Source organism: Phoca vitulina, unplaced genomic scaffold (genome assembly GCF_004348235.1).
Source record: "Phoca vitulina isolate PV1807 unplaced genomic scaffold, GSC_HSeal_1.0 scaffold5, whole genome shotgun sequence".
Taxonomy (NCBI): Eukaryota; Metazoa; Chordata; class Mammalia; order Carnivora; family Phocidae; genus Phoca; species Phoca vitulina.
This window is the reverse complement of record NW_022589708.1, coordinates 64,644,264-64,663,369: the sequence shown is the minus strand read 5'-3', so window position 1 is coordinate 64,663,369 and position 19,106 is coordinate 64,644,264. Positions and strand designations below refer to the sequence as shown.

The 19,106-nt window shown below is 37.7% G+C and overlaps 1 protein-coding gene across 1 annotated transcript in view; it reads right to left on the bottom strand.

Moving 5' to 3' along the window:
• The window catches only part of ALG5 (ALG5 dolichyl-phosphate beta-glucosyltransferase), a 37,276-nt gene that overhangs the window by 16,124 nt on the left and 2,046 nt on the right, over window positions 1-19,106 (bottom strand). The window contains exons 2-6 of the mRNA XM_032403144.1: window positions 17,680-17,851; window positions 17,259-17,305; window positions 15,680-15,748; window positions 13,922-14,014; window positions 9,581-9,694 (exon numbers count right to left, since the gene is read on the bottom strand). Coding sequence (XP_032259035.1) covers window positions 9,581-9,694; window positions 13,922-14,014; window positions 15,680-15,748; window positions 17,259-17,305; window positions 17,680-17,851 — 495 coding nt within the window. The remainder of the gene's footprint in view (window positions 1-9,580; window positions 9,695-13,921; window positions 14,015-15,679; window positions 15,749-17,258; window positions 17,306-17,679; window positions 17,852-19,106) is intronic.

The following is a 19,106-nucleotide window of genomic DNA, read 5'->3' as shown; positions in this document are numbered from 1 at the left end:
CAGTACATTTAAAGAAAATAAAATGAAAAAAACCCCAAAAAACAAAAAACTAATACATGGCCAATCTTGCTTCCTCTAAAGCCCCTCATCACTATCCCACCCAACAAATTCTAGGCATCACATTATAAATTGCTGTATATTTCAATCACAATAGCACTATCACAACTAAAACATTAATAATTCTTTAATACCATCAGATACAGTTTTCAAATTTGTCCAATTATCTCATAAATATTTTGTTTATTTGAATCAAGAGCCAAATAAAATTCATACAGATTGGCTGATGTTTCTTTTACCTGTGTGTTCCCCCCTACTTCTGTTAATTTTTTTCTTATGCTTTATTTGTTGAAGAAACTATGTAACTTGTCTTGTAGACTTTCCTCGATGTTGGATTTTGCTGATTGTACCCACACTGGTGACATTTATCATGTTCCTCTGTCCTCTATATTTCCTGTAAACTGGTTGTTAGAAGATAAAATTCAGGCTTACTTTTCAAGAACTTATAGCAGTGTTGCATGTCTGTCTTTCTTTTTTGTGTCAATGGTGAGGGCAATATTATATTTCACCATAAAGATTTACCATACTTTCACTGTTTGCCTATGTGTTGACTATTTCTAATTTCATGCTTTTAGAACGGTGCCCAAAAGAACATCTTTGAATATAAAACTCAATTTGTATTTTGGATTTCCTTCTTTGGAAAAAGTCATAGAAACAGAATACTAAACTGCAAGTATGAATGTTTTAAATGTTTATGAGCCAAATTATTCTTTAAAAGGCTCTTTATATTACCACTAAATGGGTATAATATTGACTACTTCATCAAATCCTTGCCAGTTCTAATTATTCTCATTTTAAATTTGCTAATTTTATAAGGGGAAAATATGACCACATGTGATCTAATTTCCTTTTCTTTATAATAAAAAGGTAAACTTGGGGGAAATTTTAGTGGCCATTATATTTTCTTTTGGAAATTATGGTTACATACTTTGCCTACTACTTAGTAGTAGGAATAATTTCTTCTCTTTTTCTGGCAGACGTACTTTGCTCAGGAAGGGAGAGAATGCTTTTCTTAAGGAAGAACCATGTAAAAAGTTCAGACTGTATATGGTAAATAAGCTTCAACATTAAATCCAAAAAGAGCAGTAATGTTACTGAGTATTAGATGGAAAAAAAAAAAAAAGGAGCCCCTCCCACCTTTCAGAGACTGAGTAGAATTAAAATGTCATTTAATTAAAAAATAAAAATAAAATGTCATTTAATTAAACTAAAAACAAAAAAACAAAAGCCTTCATTTAAAATCTTTTTCTCTCAGTGTAAGTCCCTAAAGGCTTTTAGGAGAAGTTTGTATATCTGCGGTTCTGATGTAAGAACTGAATCCCTGGGACTGATCTCACTGTCATAAGGAATTCATCTAAACAGCTTTTAGAACAGTTAGCTGTTCCTCAGGAAAAGATATTCTTGCTTTTAAAACGGCTAATATTAGAAAATGTATGTAAACATGAAGTACCTTTCTTTTAAGCCTCTTTCAGAGTATCACTAATTTTATTGTGGGTGTTGAAAAATGAATACTTCAGTTACTATGACAGCTAACTTTTAAAAGTGGTAAAAAGTGGTACCATATTGTTTTCTAGAAAGAAATGCTCCATCAGAATCTTTCTTACCTAGTACTTTTCCATTTAAGTATTTCCTCACAATTCATTGCAAGGAATTGTGAGGAAACAGACTGGAAGGAACAGACTAGAAGAACTAGGTATATCTAATTCATATGAACAATTATAAACAGTAACATTAGAATTAGCTCTGAAAATCAAGCATGAAGACTAATGTTAATAATTAGAGGTAATGGTTATTGAGTGCTGAACATATGCTAAACACTTGACCATACATTTTAAAAAATTTTAATCATTACCTCAGAATTATGAACTCAGGCTCACTGTCCATATGTCAGTGATGAGGAAAATGAGGTGGATGGATTCACTTGCCCAAGGTCACATGCAATTTGAACTCCGCACCCAAAGTTAAACATACTGAAGTGGAAATGGGAATTGACACAGGTACTCCATAAGGCAAACGTGACTCCAAATGAGGTAGATAGCATATAAAGTGAAGTACTGAGTTAAGAAAAAGTTTTATTTATTAAAAAATTATGTTTTGACTTAAAAAAAATCCTATCCCCATTTTTTCCTCAAAAGCAATAAACATTCGTTGTTAAAAACAAACAATAAGGGGTGCCTGGCTGGCTCAGTCAGAAGAGCATGCAACTCTTGATCTCGGGGTCGTGAGTTTGAGCCCCATGTTGGGTGTAGTGATAACTTAAAAAAAATTAATCTAAAGGAAAATAAAAATTTGAAAAGATATCCACAGTCCCACTATCCATAGACAACTGATGTTAGCACATTATTTATTAGATAGATAACTAGATATGGCTATAGCTATCGATATATATATATATATATATATATATATGTTTAAAATTTATTTTTTCACTTAATTATGTATAATGAATAGCATTCTATATGATAATGAATTTAACCTGTGTAAATGAATACTTAACCTGTGTAAATGAATATTTAACACTTTAAATCATTTCTAATTTTTTCCTTTAACTAAAAAATTAAAATATATTAAATATAAATATATTTAAAAAAAGCAAAAAATCCTTGAAAATTTATTTTTATACACATTCTTAATTATTTCCTTAAGATAAATTTCTCAAAGCTGTGTCAAGGGATATGTATTATTGGATCAATGGATATGAATTATTTAAACCTTTTGATTCTTATTTTCAACTTGTTCTATAAAAATATTGTATGAATCTACACAAACTCAACAGATAAATTTGGCAACATTTACTCTTTTTTTTCCTTGATGAAAGATGCCTTATTATTTCCCTGCTTTTTATTTTTTTATTTATTTTTATTTTTTAAAGATTTATTTATTTATTTGAGAGAGAGAGAAAGAGGGTGCACAAGCAGGGGGAGGGGCAAACGGAGAGGGAAAGAATCCCAAGCAGACTCTCCGCCTGAGCAGGGAGCCTGATGCGAGGCTGGATCCCATGACCCCGATAACAACCCCAGCAAAAATCAAGGGTAGGACGCTCAACTGACTGAGCCACCCAGGTGTCCTTCCCTGCCTTTTAAATTAAGAGAATTTTCTCTTGACAATCATGAGGATATTAAATTTATGAAAATTTCTGTGGTCAGCAAAAATTATGGTTAACATTGAAGCCTCAATCTTCTGGAACAAGGTTGGTAAACTATGGCCTATGGGCCAAAGCCAGTCTGCTGCCTGTTTTTGCACGACCTATGAGCAAGAATGGTTTTTCAAGTGTTGTTACAAAAAGAGTATTGCAACAGAGACCATATGTGGTCCACAAAGCCTAAAATATTTACCCTCTGGCCCTTTAGAGAAAAAGTTTACTTTCCCTGTTCTTAAGAGATATCTACTTTCAAACCAGGTTTGTTGGCATATACACCTGCTTTGGTAGGCAGCTTGTGTCCTTCAAAGGTATGGGAAACACACTTTGTGATCTGCTGAGACAGACTGTCCTGAAAGTTCCACCGAGTACAATCTACCTCTTTTTACATTTTCAAGACTATCTTCTTAATTTTTGTATTCTGCCTTGTTCGATTTTCACAAACACCTCAGCAAAATGCTTGTGTAACTGCCAGGTCTATAAAACAAATGATGTGGAAAGTTAAGGGATCTCTTTTGGATGCTTGGCCATCTGAGAAGGTGACACAAATATACCTGGCTCTTAGACCTGCCCACGGTCCACAAAAAAAGAGGGGAAACAGTAATTGTCACATTCTCGTTTAAGGAAAAACCAACCCATGCATACATGTATGAAATGTTAGTGTACCAAAACCACACTTGGCTGAGGACTACTACATTAAAGACAAAGGAACATTCAGGGACATTAGCTAGCAATCACTCCAGACTGAGGGGTATGTGTGTTGGGGGTGGGTGGTTAGTATCTCTTTCCTATAGTTTTTTGCAATGCAATTTTACACCATATCTGTTACCTTTCATCATTTGTGGCCTTCAAAACCTAAAAACTAAGTTTACTGCAACTATGTCTAAATGAGAATTCAAGATCCAGGTCATGGCCTGAGGAGTAACTCTATGGTTATGGAGTGCAGATTTCCGGTCATTTATTTTGTTTAGGGAGTTTTGATTCTATTTTTATAGTTAAGCCACCTAACAAGTGATCATCACAGATTTTGCTTAGAAAAATTACTATAAAACCAAGCATATTTTATTAAAAGAGGTAGCATAACTACTGGTTAAGAAATTGAGAAGCTGGGACTTAAAGAAAAAAGATAACAGATAAAATATCTGGAACTAAATATAAATCCCTATTTTATTTGTGTGTCATACAAAGCTCTATTTAAATGACCTATGTCTAGTTTAAAACCTTAAAAGACCTTCTTGAGAGAAGAAATTGCAAGCAACTTTTCTAAATTCATTAAGGATAATCTGACCAGAACTGTAAGTGGAAATACAAGCACAAAGTAGTAGTAAATTTCTTTTTGTTGCAATTAAAAATAGTATCTGCTGAGAAAACATTAGAAGCCATTACAAACATCCTGGAGAGTCAATACACTAATGTAGAAGATACTTAAGTTAACTACTGCCATCTAGTGAGTTAGTCATGTAGTCATTACAGGATTTGACTACTTTGAAACCCATGTTCTTGTTTCATTACTTCCAGAACTGTTCTAGCCAATTTTTATTATGTCTTAAGGGAACATATACAAGTCATGCTTATCAAATTTGTGACTTAAATGAACTGAGAACAGAATGGCAATTGCATTAAAGGTAGGAAAAAAGCCCTACACCCTGACAAATGGAAATCAAACATGCTAATGTTTAATACAGTCACACTTCCATTCCTAAATAAAACAAGGCAAAACAAACACAGTTTGAGGATGCATTGTGCCAGTTGGAGGATGGGAAGACAAGGTGCAATGGCAATGCACACCGAAGAGTTGGCGATACGAGGCAACTATGTAAATGTGGTAACCAGATCCACACTAACTGAAGCATCTTCAGTGGAAAATGATCAGGATGGTAAGAAAAAGAAATATGCTATTTTAAAACTTGAAAGAACTACTGACAGCCTAAAAAAGAGAAGCCACATGAAAAGCAGCTTTAGGGGCGCCTGGGTGGCTCAGTCGTTAAGCGTCTGCCTTCGGCTCAGGTCATGATCCCAGGGTCCTGGGATCGAGCCCCGCATCGGGCTCCCTGCTCAGCAGGAGGCCTGCTTCTCCCTCTCCCACTCCCCCTGCTTGTGTTCCCTCTCTCGCTGTGTTTCTCTCTGTCAAATAAATAAATAAAATCTTTAAAAAAAAAAAAAAAAAAGAAAAGCAGCTTTAACTCTCTAAAGGGCTGTCACAAAGAAGTACAAGAGACTACTTTGTGTAGCTCTGAAAAACAGAACCAACTAAAGGGGGTGATTAAAAGGAGGCATGTTTGCATTTAATGTAAAGAGGAACTCTGTAACTGAGCTGAGATCGATGGGCTGCTTGGGCATCACTATCGCTATGCAAGCAGAGACTGAAAGATCACGTGGTAGCTATAAAAAGTTTCCAATATTGGATAAATGATTGAATTAGACCAAGGGTCTGTAATCTATAGCCCATGGCCCAAATCTGGCCTGCTGCTTGGTTTTGTGAGTAAATTTTTCTTGGAACACAGGCATGATCATTCAATTGTGTATTATCTGGGTCTGCTTTTGTGCTACCACCAGATCTGAGTAGTTGCAACGGAGACTATATGGCTTTAAAGCTGAAAATATTTACTCTATGGCCCTTTACAGAAAAAGTGTGTCAACACCTGAATTAGATAATTAAGAAGATTCCTTCTAATTCCTCTATGAATGTCAGAGTGCAAGTTTTCTGAGAGCAATGACTGGCTACTTATAAGCTTTATCAGAAAGATGAGTAGACAGGGATCCCAATTCAAAAATAATCATTACTGAGCTAATCCAAAGACAATAGATTTTGAAACTTTATCAGTTACCTGCCTCCTTCCCATCTCCTTCAAAAAGAGTTATAGGATGCATACTGACAAAAATTCTTAACAGAGTTTAAATTCATTTAAGTGAGTTGTGATACTCTTAAATAATTAGGCATACCTTCTGTGCTGTAGACCAAGGCTCTGAATTAAATGCTTAATCATAATCAAATGCTTTAGTTCTTTAAAACTCAACATTTACAGTAACAATGCAGTAAATTGGATTATGATAAGGAAAAAAGATGGCATCAAAACTCCTTTCCTTTTCAGAGTTGTATAAAGGAAACTGGATTCACAGAAGGTTCAGATTTTTCTCCTGTTTATTGTTTCGTTCACCCTGTAACTTTAGCTACATCATTTTTCTTTGCCCTACTGCAGAATGACATAAAGTCAGCTGCAAATAATTTGACACCTTCCACCCTCCCTCCCACTCATGGCCCCCCCAAGCTAAAGGCATAATGCAGAAGAAACATTTACCAAATCTTTGTGGGGTCTCTTGGGAGACCTAGAAAATCAAACCCAACAACTGTACTAGTTGGATTTTCTTTTTTCCTTTTTTTTTTTTTTTTTTTAAGGTTTTTTTTATTTATTTGAGAGAGAGAATGAGAGACAGAGAGCACGAGAGGGAAGAGGGTCAGAGGGAGAAGCAGACCGCCCACTGAGCAGGAAGCCCGATGCGGGACTCGATCCCGGGACTCCAGGATCATGACCTGAGCCAAAGGCAGTCGCTTAACCAGCTGAGCCACCCAGGCGCCCTAGTTGGATTTTCTTTTAGCTTATCATGATTCACTAAGAGGTGGAAGAAATACTTTTTTAGTAATAGTGAACATGTGACATATCCAATAATTATTTCATATTGTATGGTATAAAGCAGTAATGTCCAACAAAACTTCCTGTGATGATGGAAATGCTCTATATCTCTGTTAGCCAATAAGATAGCTACTGGCCACAAGTATATGAAATGTGGCCAGTGAGAACTAGAATTTAAAATTTAGTGAGGAACTAAAATTTTATTTAATTTTAATTAATTTAAATTTAAATAGCCATATGTGGCAGATAGCTACTGTTTTGAATAGCACAGGTAAAAGGGATATTTTCAGAAATAATTCTTTTAAGAATTATATTAGTTAATTCATTTAGTGTCTTTAAAGACAAACTACTAGTTAGAAAAGGGAAGTGGGTGATGGTGAAAGGAGAAATGGAACACTTGTGAAAATCCATGAAATTCAAATAAATACATATTTATTTCTAGGAAGGAGATGAGGTTTTTTAATTATTAAATGTTCTGCTTTTGGGGGTTTTGCTTTTTTTTATTGTTCGGTTAACAGGGATTATTTTAACAAGTATATAATAATAATAATTAGTTCTAAATTAGGTCTATTTCATTCATGGATAGTTCTATTTATTGATCTTATTTTGGCCCTCAATTTGCTTCCTTATTTCTGTAATTTCTCTTTTAATACCATTCTGTTGTTTTGTCATCTCTCTTTCCAATGCCTGTGTTGCTGATTTCTTATTTTCATTATTTCTAGAGCAAAAATACCTTCATGCAATTTTATCCTTTTTCTTGGATTATATCTGCTTTCATTTGGAGTTTATCCTTCTTTTGTATGAAACTTCAATTCTTTTTCTATAGTAACATGCTGGCGTAGCTGACATTTCTTTCGTTTTGTCATGACTAACATGGGTAGCTCTCGTACAGTACAAGGGAATTTTCCTTGATACACAGGTATCCCCTGGTTTTCAAAAGTTCATGTTAGGCCACGTTGCTTTTACGAAAGACCAACATTAGTAGCTGTTCTTGCTAACTGAAAGAAATGTGAAGAGGAATTTTGCTTTTACAAAAAAAAAGCAAAAAGCACAAATAGGATTCAACATTTGTGTTGTGGCAAACTGTAGAGGCAACGCTCGCTCTGAGTGGCGAGGCGGGCCCCGCCAAGCTCCTGCCCCAGAACCACACTCAGCATCTCAGCATCAAGCCACCATAGCTTGGAACTATGTCTGTGAGCATCGCTGCTTTATCCTGATTTATTTTGTGTATCTGTTAGCAAGATGTGTCTTAGGGTGTCAGAAAAGCCTGAGAGAGGTTATTTTTGGGTCTGGGAACATTAAAAAAAAATTTTATGGTATACATTAATGGTAATTGCTTCTTTGCTTTATGCCATTTGGCTCACGAATGAGAGAGCAGGGGTGACTTGTATTTTACCTTGTGTAGCACCTGTTTGTCCCCTCTGAACTAGAGTTTCAAGGCCTGAATATTATACCTGGGGGAGGGAGGGAGTGCCCCTAAAGCTCAATATAGCTTTATTGGGTTATTTGGGTTCCTTGCTGTTGAGAGATTTTGTCATGTCCTATACAAAGATACACTCCACTGAGGAATGGATTTAGTCCCATGGATCTGTGCCCTAAACTTATCTTGAAGCCCCGAAAACAGCAAGCTCTAGCAATTTTTCTTGCTTCTGCTGAAATTCTGTGTGATGGTAGGTAGGTGTACTGTTTAATGTTGTCCAACGGTGCTTACTCATTCTCTCAGTCTGATTCTCTCCAGATTGGGATTATTTGGTAAAAAGTTCAGAATTTGGTTAAATTTGTCTTTTCTAAATGGCCTTTAAAAAGTGGAAATGGCACCACAATTTTTCTTTCCTTAACTTCCAGTTTTTCTTTCTTTTTTAAACGAAATGTTGATACTGGTTTTATTCATAATTGCCAAATGCTGGAAACAACCCAAATGTCCTTCAACAGTTGCATGGATAAACAAATGGTCATACTGCCATACAATGGAATATCACTTAGCAATTAAAAGGAAAAAACTATTGATAAAGACAGTAATATGGATGAATCTCAAATGCATTATGCTGAGTGAAAGTCAATCTCCACTTTTTGAAATTTATGGCATGAAGTTGCACATAATCTTTTCTGAGCAGTTGCTGCTTGGGTTTGTTTCATCAGAAACAAGCATTCTGTGATCCAGTTTCGTTTCACATCTTTACTTGGGAGGCTCAGTCTATGCTCTTAAATAAAAGCCTTAGCTGAATATATAATAAATATTAAAACTCTGGTAGTGGTGATTGAAAATCAAGAGACATGGCTAAAATATTAAATAAATGTCAAGTAAATCTCAGACCATCGGTAATGTTTATAATAAAATGATTAGCTTTTCTGTGGAGCTGTATACAGGAATTTCACACCAGAAGAAGCACCATTTTTTTTTTTTTTAGTGTTAATAGGCTTTTATATTTAAGATTTCATGAACTGAGTGGCCATGGACTCCTTAAGGCCTTTGTCATTTCAATACTTAAATTAAAAATGATCTCTGAATGCCTTCAGAGATAATTTTCTTTTCTTTCTTTCTTTTTTTTTTACATATAATGTATTACTTGTTTCAGAGGTACAGGTCTGTGATTCATCAGTCTTACACAGTTCACAGTGCTCACTATAGCACATACCCTCCCCAATGTAGAAGCACCAATTTTTTAATTTATATGTAAATTCCATTTTAACGTTACTTTAGACTACCTGTTTTCTTGATTGAAGATCATTTAAGCTATATTCTTATACTCACGGGCCAAGGCTGTAGATCATTCAGTCCCTTTTCTAATTTCTCAACATCTGGAAACTTTGTGGCTCCATCAGCATCTGCCATCAGGATCTTTTCTCCTCGAGAACTGAATATACCCTGTATTTAAACATTTTAATTAAAAGAAAGTTGCTTAAAATTAAGGTTAAATTCAATGACATGTCAGTTTGTTTTGCTTTACTTAAAATAGCTAATATTAGATAGCTTAATATCTAATATTAGGTGTGAAACGGCAGGAGGCCAAAGTTCCCTGAAAACACATTACATTGATAAGATCCTTCCAAACGTATCTAATGCCTATTTAATGGTTTTAAAAACTTTGTGAGATCATACCACTAATACCTTATAAAATATGGTAAGAAAATAGATTCGGACAAAAAAAAGATGTCCTACATCAATAAAAACAAAAAAAGTAAAATAGCTATCATATATGTTATATATGTATTGTATATGTGTCCGGGCTATTTTAGGGCAGCATATGAAGAGCATATTTATGGGTGGATTGAACAAATGCAATATATATAAACTTGCTGTGAAACACATCCTAAGATGACAGGTCTTTAGTATTCTTTATTATGGAATCTAAAGTTTTTTTTTTTTTTTAAAGATTTTATTTATTTGAGAGAGAGAGAGAGCAAGCACGAGTAGGGGGGAGGGGCAGAGGGAGAAACAGACTCCCCTCTGATCAGGCAGCCAGACGTGGGGCTTGATCCCAAGACCATGAGATCATGACCTGAGGTGAAGGCAGATGCTTAACCAACCTTATTCCAGGTGCCCCTGGAATCTAAATTAGTTTAAATTAATTACTGAATAAAGAAATATGCAATATCACTAAATTTTGGGAAATGTGGATATATCCAAATACTATTTTATGTTATTTGAGGGATCTGACACTTAGCAAAATTATGCCTCTCAATATTGAATTGATTGGTTTTTTGTGAATATGGCTGAGTGTATATTTCACATGGAAATAAACTATACATCAACTCTTAATTCATGGTCCATTTGAGTGAATTCATTGTTTCTTAAGTATAAATATATGTATGGTTTGATATAGGAGAATATAGCCTGTGATATCACTTAACAGTATGAATATAGATAAGAGAAATGTAGACAAAATTTTGATCATTTATTCTATAGGATAAACCCACTAACTAGTTTCTATAATTAAAAAAAAATCATATCCATTAGAATACAGGTGAAAAAGCAGAATAAAGGGCACCTGGGTGGCTCAGATGGTTGAGCGTCTGCCTTCGGCTCAGGTCATGATCCCAGGGTCCTGGGATTGAGTCCCACATGGGGCTCCCTGCTCCGTGGGAGCCTGCTTCTCCCTCTGCCTCTCTCTGTCTCTCTCTCTGTCTCTCATGATTAAATAAATAAAATCTTTAAAAAAAAAAAAAGCAGAATAAAAATATTTTATTTAACATCTAGACAAAAAGCCACCCCCCCCCAAAAAAAAGAACCAAAGGATTATTTCAAAGATAGACGTTAAGAGCGCACTGGGGTAATTATTTAGCATTATGGAAAAATGCCTTTGGCTTTCAATCTTGTTTAAGCCACTTTATTATTTTTTTAAAATTTTTTATTGTTATGTTAATCACCATACATTACATCATTAGTTTTTGATGCAATGTGCCATGATTCATTGTTTGTGCATAACACCCAGTGCTCCATGCAGAACGTGCCCTCCTCAATACCCATCACCAGGCTAACCCATCCTCCCACGCCCCTCCCCTCTAGAACCCTGTTTGTTTTTCAGAGTCCATCGTCTCTCATGGTTCGTCTCCCCCTCCGATTTCCCCCACTTCATTCTTCCCCTCCTGCTATCTTCTTCTTTTTTTTTTTTCTTAACATATATTGCATTATTTGTTTCAGAGGTACAGATCTGTGACTCAACAGTCTTGCACAGTTCACAGCGCTTACCATAGCACATACCCTCCCCCACTTTATTATTTTTAAAGGAGGTTCTTTAATGACTGCTACTCTCCACTGTACCAACGATGGCCTTCACTTCACTGCCCAACTTGTTGAAAAAGCAGCCTATGTTGGCACCTCACATTCTTTTCCATTCAATCCCACCCTATCCCCTCTCACTGCTCCGATGGCTCATCCTTACATGCTTCGTTTCCCCGAGGCTTGGTTTCCGGTTGTCCTCTTTCTCTATACCTTCTTCCTTGTCACCTTAACAGGTTCAGCTATCATCTGATGCATGTGAAGTACTCATTCACACTCTACCACGCTCTTCTGGACACCACTACTTGGTATCTCAAACTTAATATGGCTCAAACTCAATTAATGATACTGTCTTTTAAACCAGCTCCTCCACCAGTGTTTCATTCCTCCTATAAATGACATCCTCCTCCTCTCAGTCACCCAAGGCCAAAGTTAAATTATTCCTCTCCCTGATCACCTGATACAACTCTACCTCATTTTTAACACCCCCCCCCCCCATTTGTCTTCTCCTCTTTGGCTGCTGTGTCACCATCATGATCCAGGTAACAATTCCTTGCACCTTGCTTACATTACCGTGCTGGCCACTGTCACTCTGTCTGAGGTCAGAGTCAGAACGTCCCTAGCCTAAAAGTTCAGGGTCTGAACCCATCTCCCCCTCTGACCTCATCCCTATAAAGTCAACCCAAGGCACCACTAGCAGCTCCTTACTGTGACACTTTCTTTCATACCTTTGGTCATGTCCCTCTTCTGAAGCTCCCTGCCCCAACTTGTGCCTGGATAATTCCTAGTCCTCCTTGAAGATTCAGTGCAGAATTTACCTCCTCTGGGAAGTCTTTGCTGCTGCTCCCCCAGATGGAAGGCAAAGCCAGCATTTTGCATATACTTCTATTACAGTGTTTACAACACTACTAAACGATATCCTTAAGGATACAATGGTTTTTTTTTTTTTTTTTTAATTATTTATTTTAGAGAGAGAGAGAGAGAGCATGCACACTCAAGTCGGGAGAGGGGCAGAGGGAGCGGCGATCTTCAAACAGACTCCCCGCTGAGTTTGGAGCCCCCATGCAGGGCTTGACATGGGTCTCAATCCCAGACCCATGAGATCACAACCTGAGCTAAAACCAAGAGTCGGGCACTCAACCGACTGAGCCACCCAGGCGCCCCTGGTTGACCTGCATCTCAGTATCTCTAATGAGGTACTAGGCATGTAGCAGGCACTCCAGTGTTGGCTGAATAAATAAATGGATGGATAGATTTAAAGGCCACCATGATATATCATCCCCCCCTATTTTCTTTTCTCTCCTTTTTGCATATCCTATGACCCATTCAGAGGAAACTCACTGCTCCCAGTACATATTCTAAGAGTTCTGACTTCTGTCTTTTCTTACTTTGCTGACTGGCATGCTCTTCTCTCAACTTTTCCCACACACTATCAGAGAGGTTAGGTTAAGAGTGTGGATTTCAGGGTACTAAGCTAATAAATCTTCATTCTATCTATTAGTAACTATGTGACCTTGAGCAAGTTACTTTACCTACCTATGCGTCACTTCCCTCATCTACCTAATTGAAATACTAGGACCTAACTCATGAGACAACATGAGGAGGATTAAATGTGATAATTATGCTGAAGTGGTTAATTTACTCAAAATAACCAATCAAGTGGAATAACCAAGTGGAAGCCAGCGTTCATCACTGTGGGAGGCTTGGCTTTGGTGACATCTCCTTTGTCAAGTCTGCTTGACACGTGCCCGAAATTGCTAGTTACCTACTCAATATCTATTCTTTCCTTCTTTTTTACTAATGGATCTCTGATTAGGTCAGAAATGAACATGTTAGAAGAAACATTTCTCAGCTTTCCTTGTGACACTGTTCTGGCTAATGAGCATTAAGTAAGTCACTGGGTGCAGCTTCTGGGAAAGCTCCCTAAAGGGGGCAAACCAGCCAGCATATATCTTCTGCCTTTGCCCTTCTCCTTCCTGTCTGGAATGTGGGTGTAATGGCTAGTGCTCCAGGAGTCACCTTGTGAGCATGAGGAAGAGGGAGTGCAAACTTAGGAGGCAGGGTTTCTGATGACACTGTGTTCAACAAGGCCTGGACTGCCAATACTTAGAATGGTAACATTTTAAACTTTGATTAAGATAAGCACAGTCTCCTGAATTACCCAATATGTTATAGATATGGCATGATTTTTAAGATTTGATCACATTATATATACAAAATTGTATTAAGTTCTTACTAAAACTAATTTACCACTATCTTGAAACGGTGGTATTCAACTAGCTAGCTATAAAATGCAAATGTACTATAGTCTGCAAAATAAGTCATTAAAAAAATGTTTATATTTTAGATACAAATGTTGAAACTATGTATTACCATCCTAATAGCTCCGCCTTTCCCACGATTCTTCACCAGCGTTATCACTCGTACCTTGTCACTTCCGTAGTTCTGGCAATATTTAAAAGCTACCTGTCAAATTATATAAAAGTCAGAATAATATTAACTTGGATTCCAAGACAGTGACATAAGCTGCGTTTCTGAGTTTGGCTTAAATACTGCTATTCCAGTTACTTTCTTCTTGTGACTAGATTATACTCACTGTACATTTTAGTGGCCCAGAGTTGTTGAATTCCTGGTGCCAAGAACCAGTAATGACCTACCAGGTTGAAGTCACAATTTGCTTCCCTGCAGAGGTACCACCAGAACAGGCAGCGGCTCTTTCTTATTCTGACTCCTTTATTTATGCTAATGAGCTGCTAGAGAAAATAAAATCGATGCACTCATCGACTGGTACACACTTGTGATTGCCATCCCCCTCGTACTGCTTAACGACTTGTTTACTTGTCAGCAACTGATCTTACTACCCAGAGTAGTTGTTCGTATCCTGGACCATGTTCTCCAAAATCTTTTCACTCAACTGCCATTACTTTTTTTTTTTTTTTTTAAAGATTATTTATTTTGAGAGAGAGAGTGTGTGTGAGTGGGGGAGAGGGGACGCAAACTCCCCACTGAGTGTATATCCCGATGTGGGGCTTGATCTCACAACCCTGAGATCATGATCTGAGCTGAAACCAAGAGTTGAACGCTTAACCCGCAGAGCCACCCAGGTGCTCTTGCCATTACTTTTTGATTTATAATCAAAGCCATGAAACGGTGATCTGTATTTGCTGTGTATGTCTTTTCATCACTCGATTAGTCATCAATCCACTGTAGTATGGTCCACACCCTTTGCTTTTCCACACAGCTTTTCTATCTTATCTCTCTTTATCAACAGCATCCTCTTTCTCTCTTTTTTATTTTTTATTTTATTTTTTATATAGGCTCCATGCCCAGTGTAGAGCCCAATGCGGGGCTTGAACTCACGTCCCTGAGAGCAAGACCTGAGCTGAGATCAGGAGTTAGATGCTTAACCAACTGAGCCATCCAGGCGCCCCCCACCCCCCTTTTAAGTAGGGCTCCATGACCAACATGGGCCTTGAACTCACAATTCCAAGATCAAGGGTCGCATGCTCTACTGACTGAGCCAGCCAGGCGCCCCAATACTCTCTCCTTGACCCTCATTTCCATAGGGAGTGTGAAGTTATTCTCACTCCTGGCAGACCAGCTTTTATTTTTTCTAGCAGCTCAGTAGCTATAGGTCTAAGAATGCAGGACTGTGAGGGGACCATACTCTTAAGACACTTGTTACATCCCATGGGTAAATCTAGATGGAGGTATGACAAAGGACATATCTGATACCCAGTGCCAGATATGAAGGCATCTTTCTATTTGCATGACTGCTTTAGAAATTGTAAGGCAAGGTAGAGCATAAAGAAAAAAAATTGTGCTTAGGAAAAAGGAATCATATATTGGTAGGCAAAGAAGGCTCCCAGTGGCCATGGTGAATTGTACATGTTTTCTCCCGACTTGGTGATCTTCAGAGCTTCCCTGGTCTTATGGAGTGGTGGAACAGCAGGTATATTTTCCAGCTTTCCATAGGTGAAATCCCTCTGCCTTTCTGACTACCCACGCTGTAACAATAGAGTGTGCTGGCACAGCTCTGGCATTCTCTGAGGAGTGGAAATAAGACTTTACATCTGCTAAAGTACTCTATTTTTTCTACCTACTGGCAATCCTAAAAGCAAGTTGACTTACCTTTGAAGTCTGGTCTTTGCTGCCATCATCAACCACTATCACCTCATAGGTGAATGTAGGATCTTGCTTCTGCAAGAAACAAAAATGAAATACCACAATTTGGCATAAATGTCATCAAGAATTCTGATAAAATTGCAAGGAGTTTAAATAACAATTGTTTTAGTGTGATACGTATAAACATGAATATGAATAAGTGTACAAACCACATAAAATAAAAAGGCCAAGAACCAAAAGGAGGAAAGATGCTGGACAGGAGCAGAAGGCAAGCACCAACTGAACATCCGTGAGTGTGTCGTCACCTCCCCCCGAACCCCCCACCAAATCGGTGGGAGCAGCCAGGTGCTTGCGGTGCTAAGCACTTCTGAGAGACGCTACAAACGTGTATGAGAAAAAAGTCCGTGAGGCTGGAGGTTAGAACATGTAATTCTAACCTGGCTACACTATTTCTTAGCCTTATGATCTTCTGGCCTGTTTTCTCATCCATGTGGTTAACACACGTCATAGAAGAGATAGAAGCCTCATATGTAATAAAGGCTCCATTCCCTCCCTCTTTTACTTTTTCTTTTTTAAAGATTTTATTTTTAAGTAATCTCTACATCCAACATGGGGCTTGAACTCAGAAATCCAAGATTAAGAGTCACATGCTCCACTGACTGAGCCAGCCTGGTGCCCCTTTCTCCCTCTTTTCTTTAAACTCAAGTTTTGAATGTGGCCCCCTCTCTTTTAATGAATCTTCTATCTTCCTTTTACATGTAAAACCTAAAACCAAAGTAAATCAAAACAAGGAATTTTCTAAAAAAAAAAAAAAAAGAACCAGCTGCAAAGCTCATTTGTTTCCTTAAACTCTCCAAGAAGATTCCAAGAGCAGCTGATTAGATACAAAACAAGGACACATATTACTTTTCTTCTCCTCATGCGGGGAAAGAGAAAATAAATGAGGGGGACTCCTCTGAATAATAAAGAAAAACAAGAATCATTTCACTCTCGTTTTAAGTATTTTTCAAATAAACATCTTTTTAAAAAGTCACAAATGGGCGCCTGGGTGGCTCAGTTGGTTAAGCGACTGCCTTCAGCTCAGGTCATGATCCCGGAGTCCCTGGATCGAGTCCCACATCTGGCTCCCTGCTCAGTGGGGAGTCTGCTTCTCCTTCTGACCCTCTCTCCTCTCATGCTCTCTCTCTCTCTCAAATAAATAAACGAAATCTTTAAAAAAAATAAAATAAAAAGTCACCAAAGTAAAAAGAGCATCGTGTGACCACACAAAGTCTGCAGACATATTCAATTTTAAATACATCACCAGGCAAGAAGATAAAAAGTGGGCAGGAGGGTCCATAAGAAATTTCAGCTTTCTGTTTGTTCTGGGTTCACCCACCTGCTTCTGGAGGCAGGGAGCCACGTGCTGGGCTTGCTTGCTAACACCTGACAGCAGGCAGCAAGCTGAGCATGGGAGGCCCGGTGACCTTGATGAGCCAGCTTGGCTGGCACTGCCTCTCAGCGAGGATCTAGCCTGCAATCTACAAGTTGGTGATCTAGTCTAGTTTTAATTAGAGACATCATATTGAAAGAGAAAGCACGATACCTGTCTCTCCTCTAGATAGCCCAGAGCTTCATCCATCATTACAGGCACTTAAAGAAAAAAAAATGTATGAAAAATTGCTTTTGAAAACAATTTGCCAAGGCCCCAAGCATGCAGTTTACATATGGAAAAAGTCTGAATGGTCTAACAGGTCCCTCTGGGACTTCTCCTTCAGTGGCCTCTCCCATCTGGAAGGTCTGTTTTCTGTTCACATCTGGCTTATTGCTTCTCTAGAACACTTCAGGCCTATGACTTCATGATGCTGACCCTATCCTTTACAGCTAGTATTTGTTTCCCCTCTTATGAACTATGCACTCACCATAGCCCACATCTATTAACGTTCTGGCAAAGACAGTAAAGTCTATACTTTAAATTTCCTTTTCTTCCCAGTGACCCCTTACCCAAAAAATGAAATCGGGCTTACACCGTTTTTCTTCATTGTATGAAGGCACGACAACAGAGAGCCGTTTGGTAGGTGAGTCCCAGATGCTGGGCAATATTTCCTTCTGTCCTCTGGCATTTAAGAAGAACCTCTCTTCTTCATGTTGATGGAGGTGTGGCATTTTCGTAGCAGTTATAAATGCAACAAAGGAAATCTAAAAGCAGGATGTTAACAAGAAATTATGCAATGTTCACTTTTTTTTTTAGATTTGTTACATAAGAATACATCATTTCTGTGGGTTTTTTTTTTTTTTTTTTGGTGGAATATTTACTCTCAGTTTTTAGTCCATTAACTAAAAGTCCATTAACTATCTGGAGGTGACACCAAAATTCAAATCCCTTACTTAGGAACTCATTATTGTCCTTTCTTCCATTGGTAAGGAACTAATGCCTTAGGAGGCTCCCTGTCTCTTCCCACCTCTCATCCTCAGGCCTCTGTCATCCTAGATCTAATAGGGAATAGTCACTACAGAAGTACAATCCACTCTAAGATGCCCTGAACCCCCAATCCCTGGCAAACACACTGTGAGGTCCCATTCCTACTTGGAGCCTCTATGTGACAGAGAATAAGTTCACAGTGCAGGTGGAATGTATGGAGTGAGGGCGGACCTCCCATCTAGGACCAGACTGACCCAGGGTATGAAGGGAAGACCCCTCTATCCCCATAGTAGGGACCAGTAATGCTTAAGAATATTCTTGACACTTATCCCAGATTTGAATTCAGAATACATTATTTTTTGAAGTAAAGTATCAAACTTGTAGGCTCTGGGACAATTCACTACTAACATTAGATAGCCCCCTTCCATATTTATTTGGGAACTAGCTTTGGAAATAACCATTCTTTGTAACATTGTTCCTAGTGGTACACTTTCTGCTTTTAAAATAGTCAATTCACAAATTTTTGGAATGCTACTCATTTTTAATGTGGTGACCATTTATAATATTCCATTGGGTACATACTGAAATTGAATTTGCTTTGATTAGTAGGAGCATGGAGGCAGTATCCTGACTAGTGGTTAAGAGTTCCTATTCTGCACCCCAGTGTCCAGATATTGTGATTTCTAAATTCAGTTTCCTACTGAAAGGAATCAGTGCTCTTTGTAAGATGCCAGAGAATCATCTCATTATTTTGAAAACTTGCCTTTTATAAAACTTACCTTTTATATATGAAAGATATTTCAGAGTAACTGAATAGCTGAGAATGAAATTTTTTTCATTACAGAATTCTAGGTAATACATGAAAAAGGAATGATACAATTAGAATGTGCATTTTGCAACCCCCAGAGAAATATGGATTTAGGTTGACAAACTATACAATTGGTGAGTCAGGCTAACAAAATTCCTGAATCCCTGGATCCATCTTAACACCAGAGAAAATCAGATATTACAAGCGTTCTGATATGATATAAG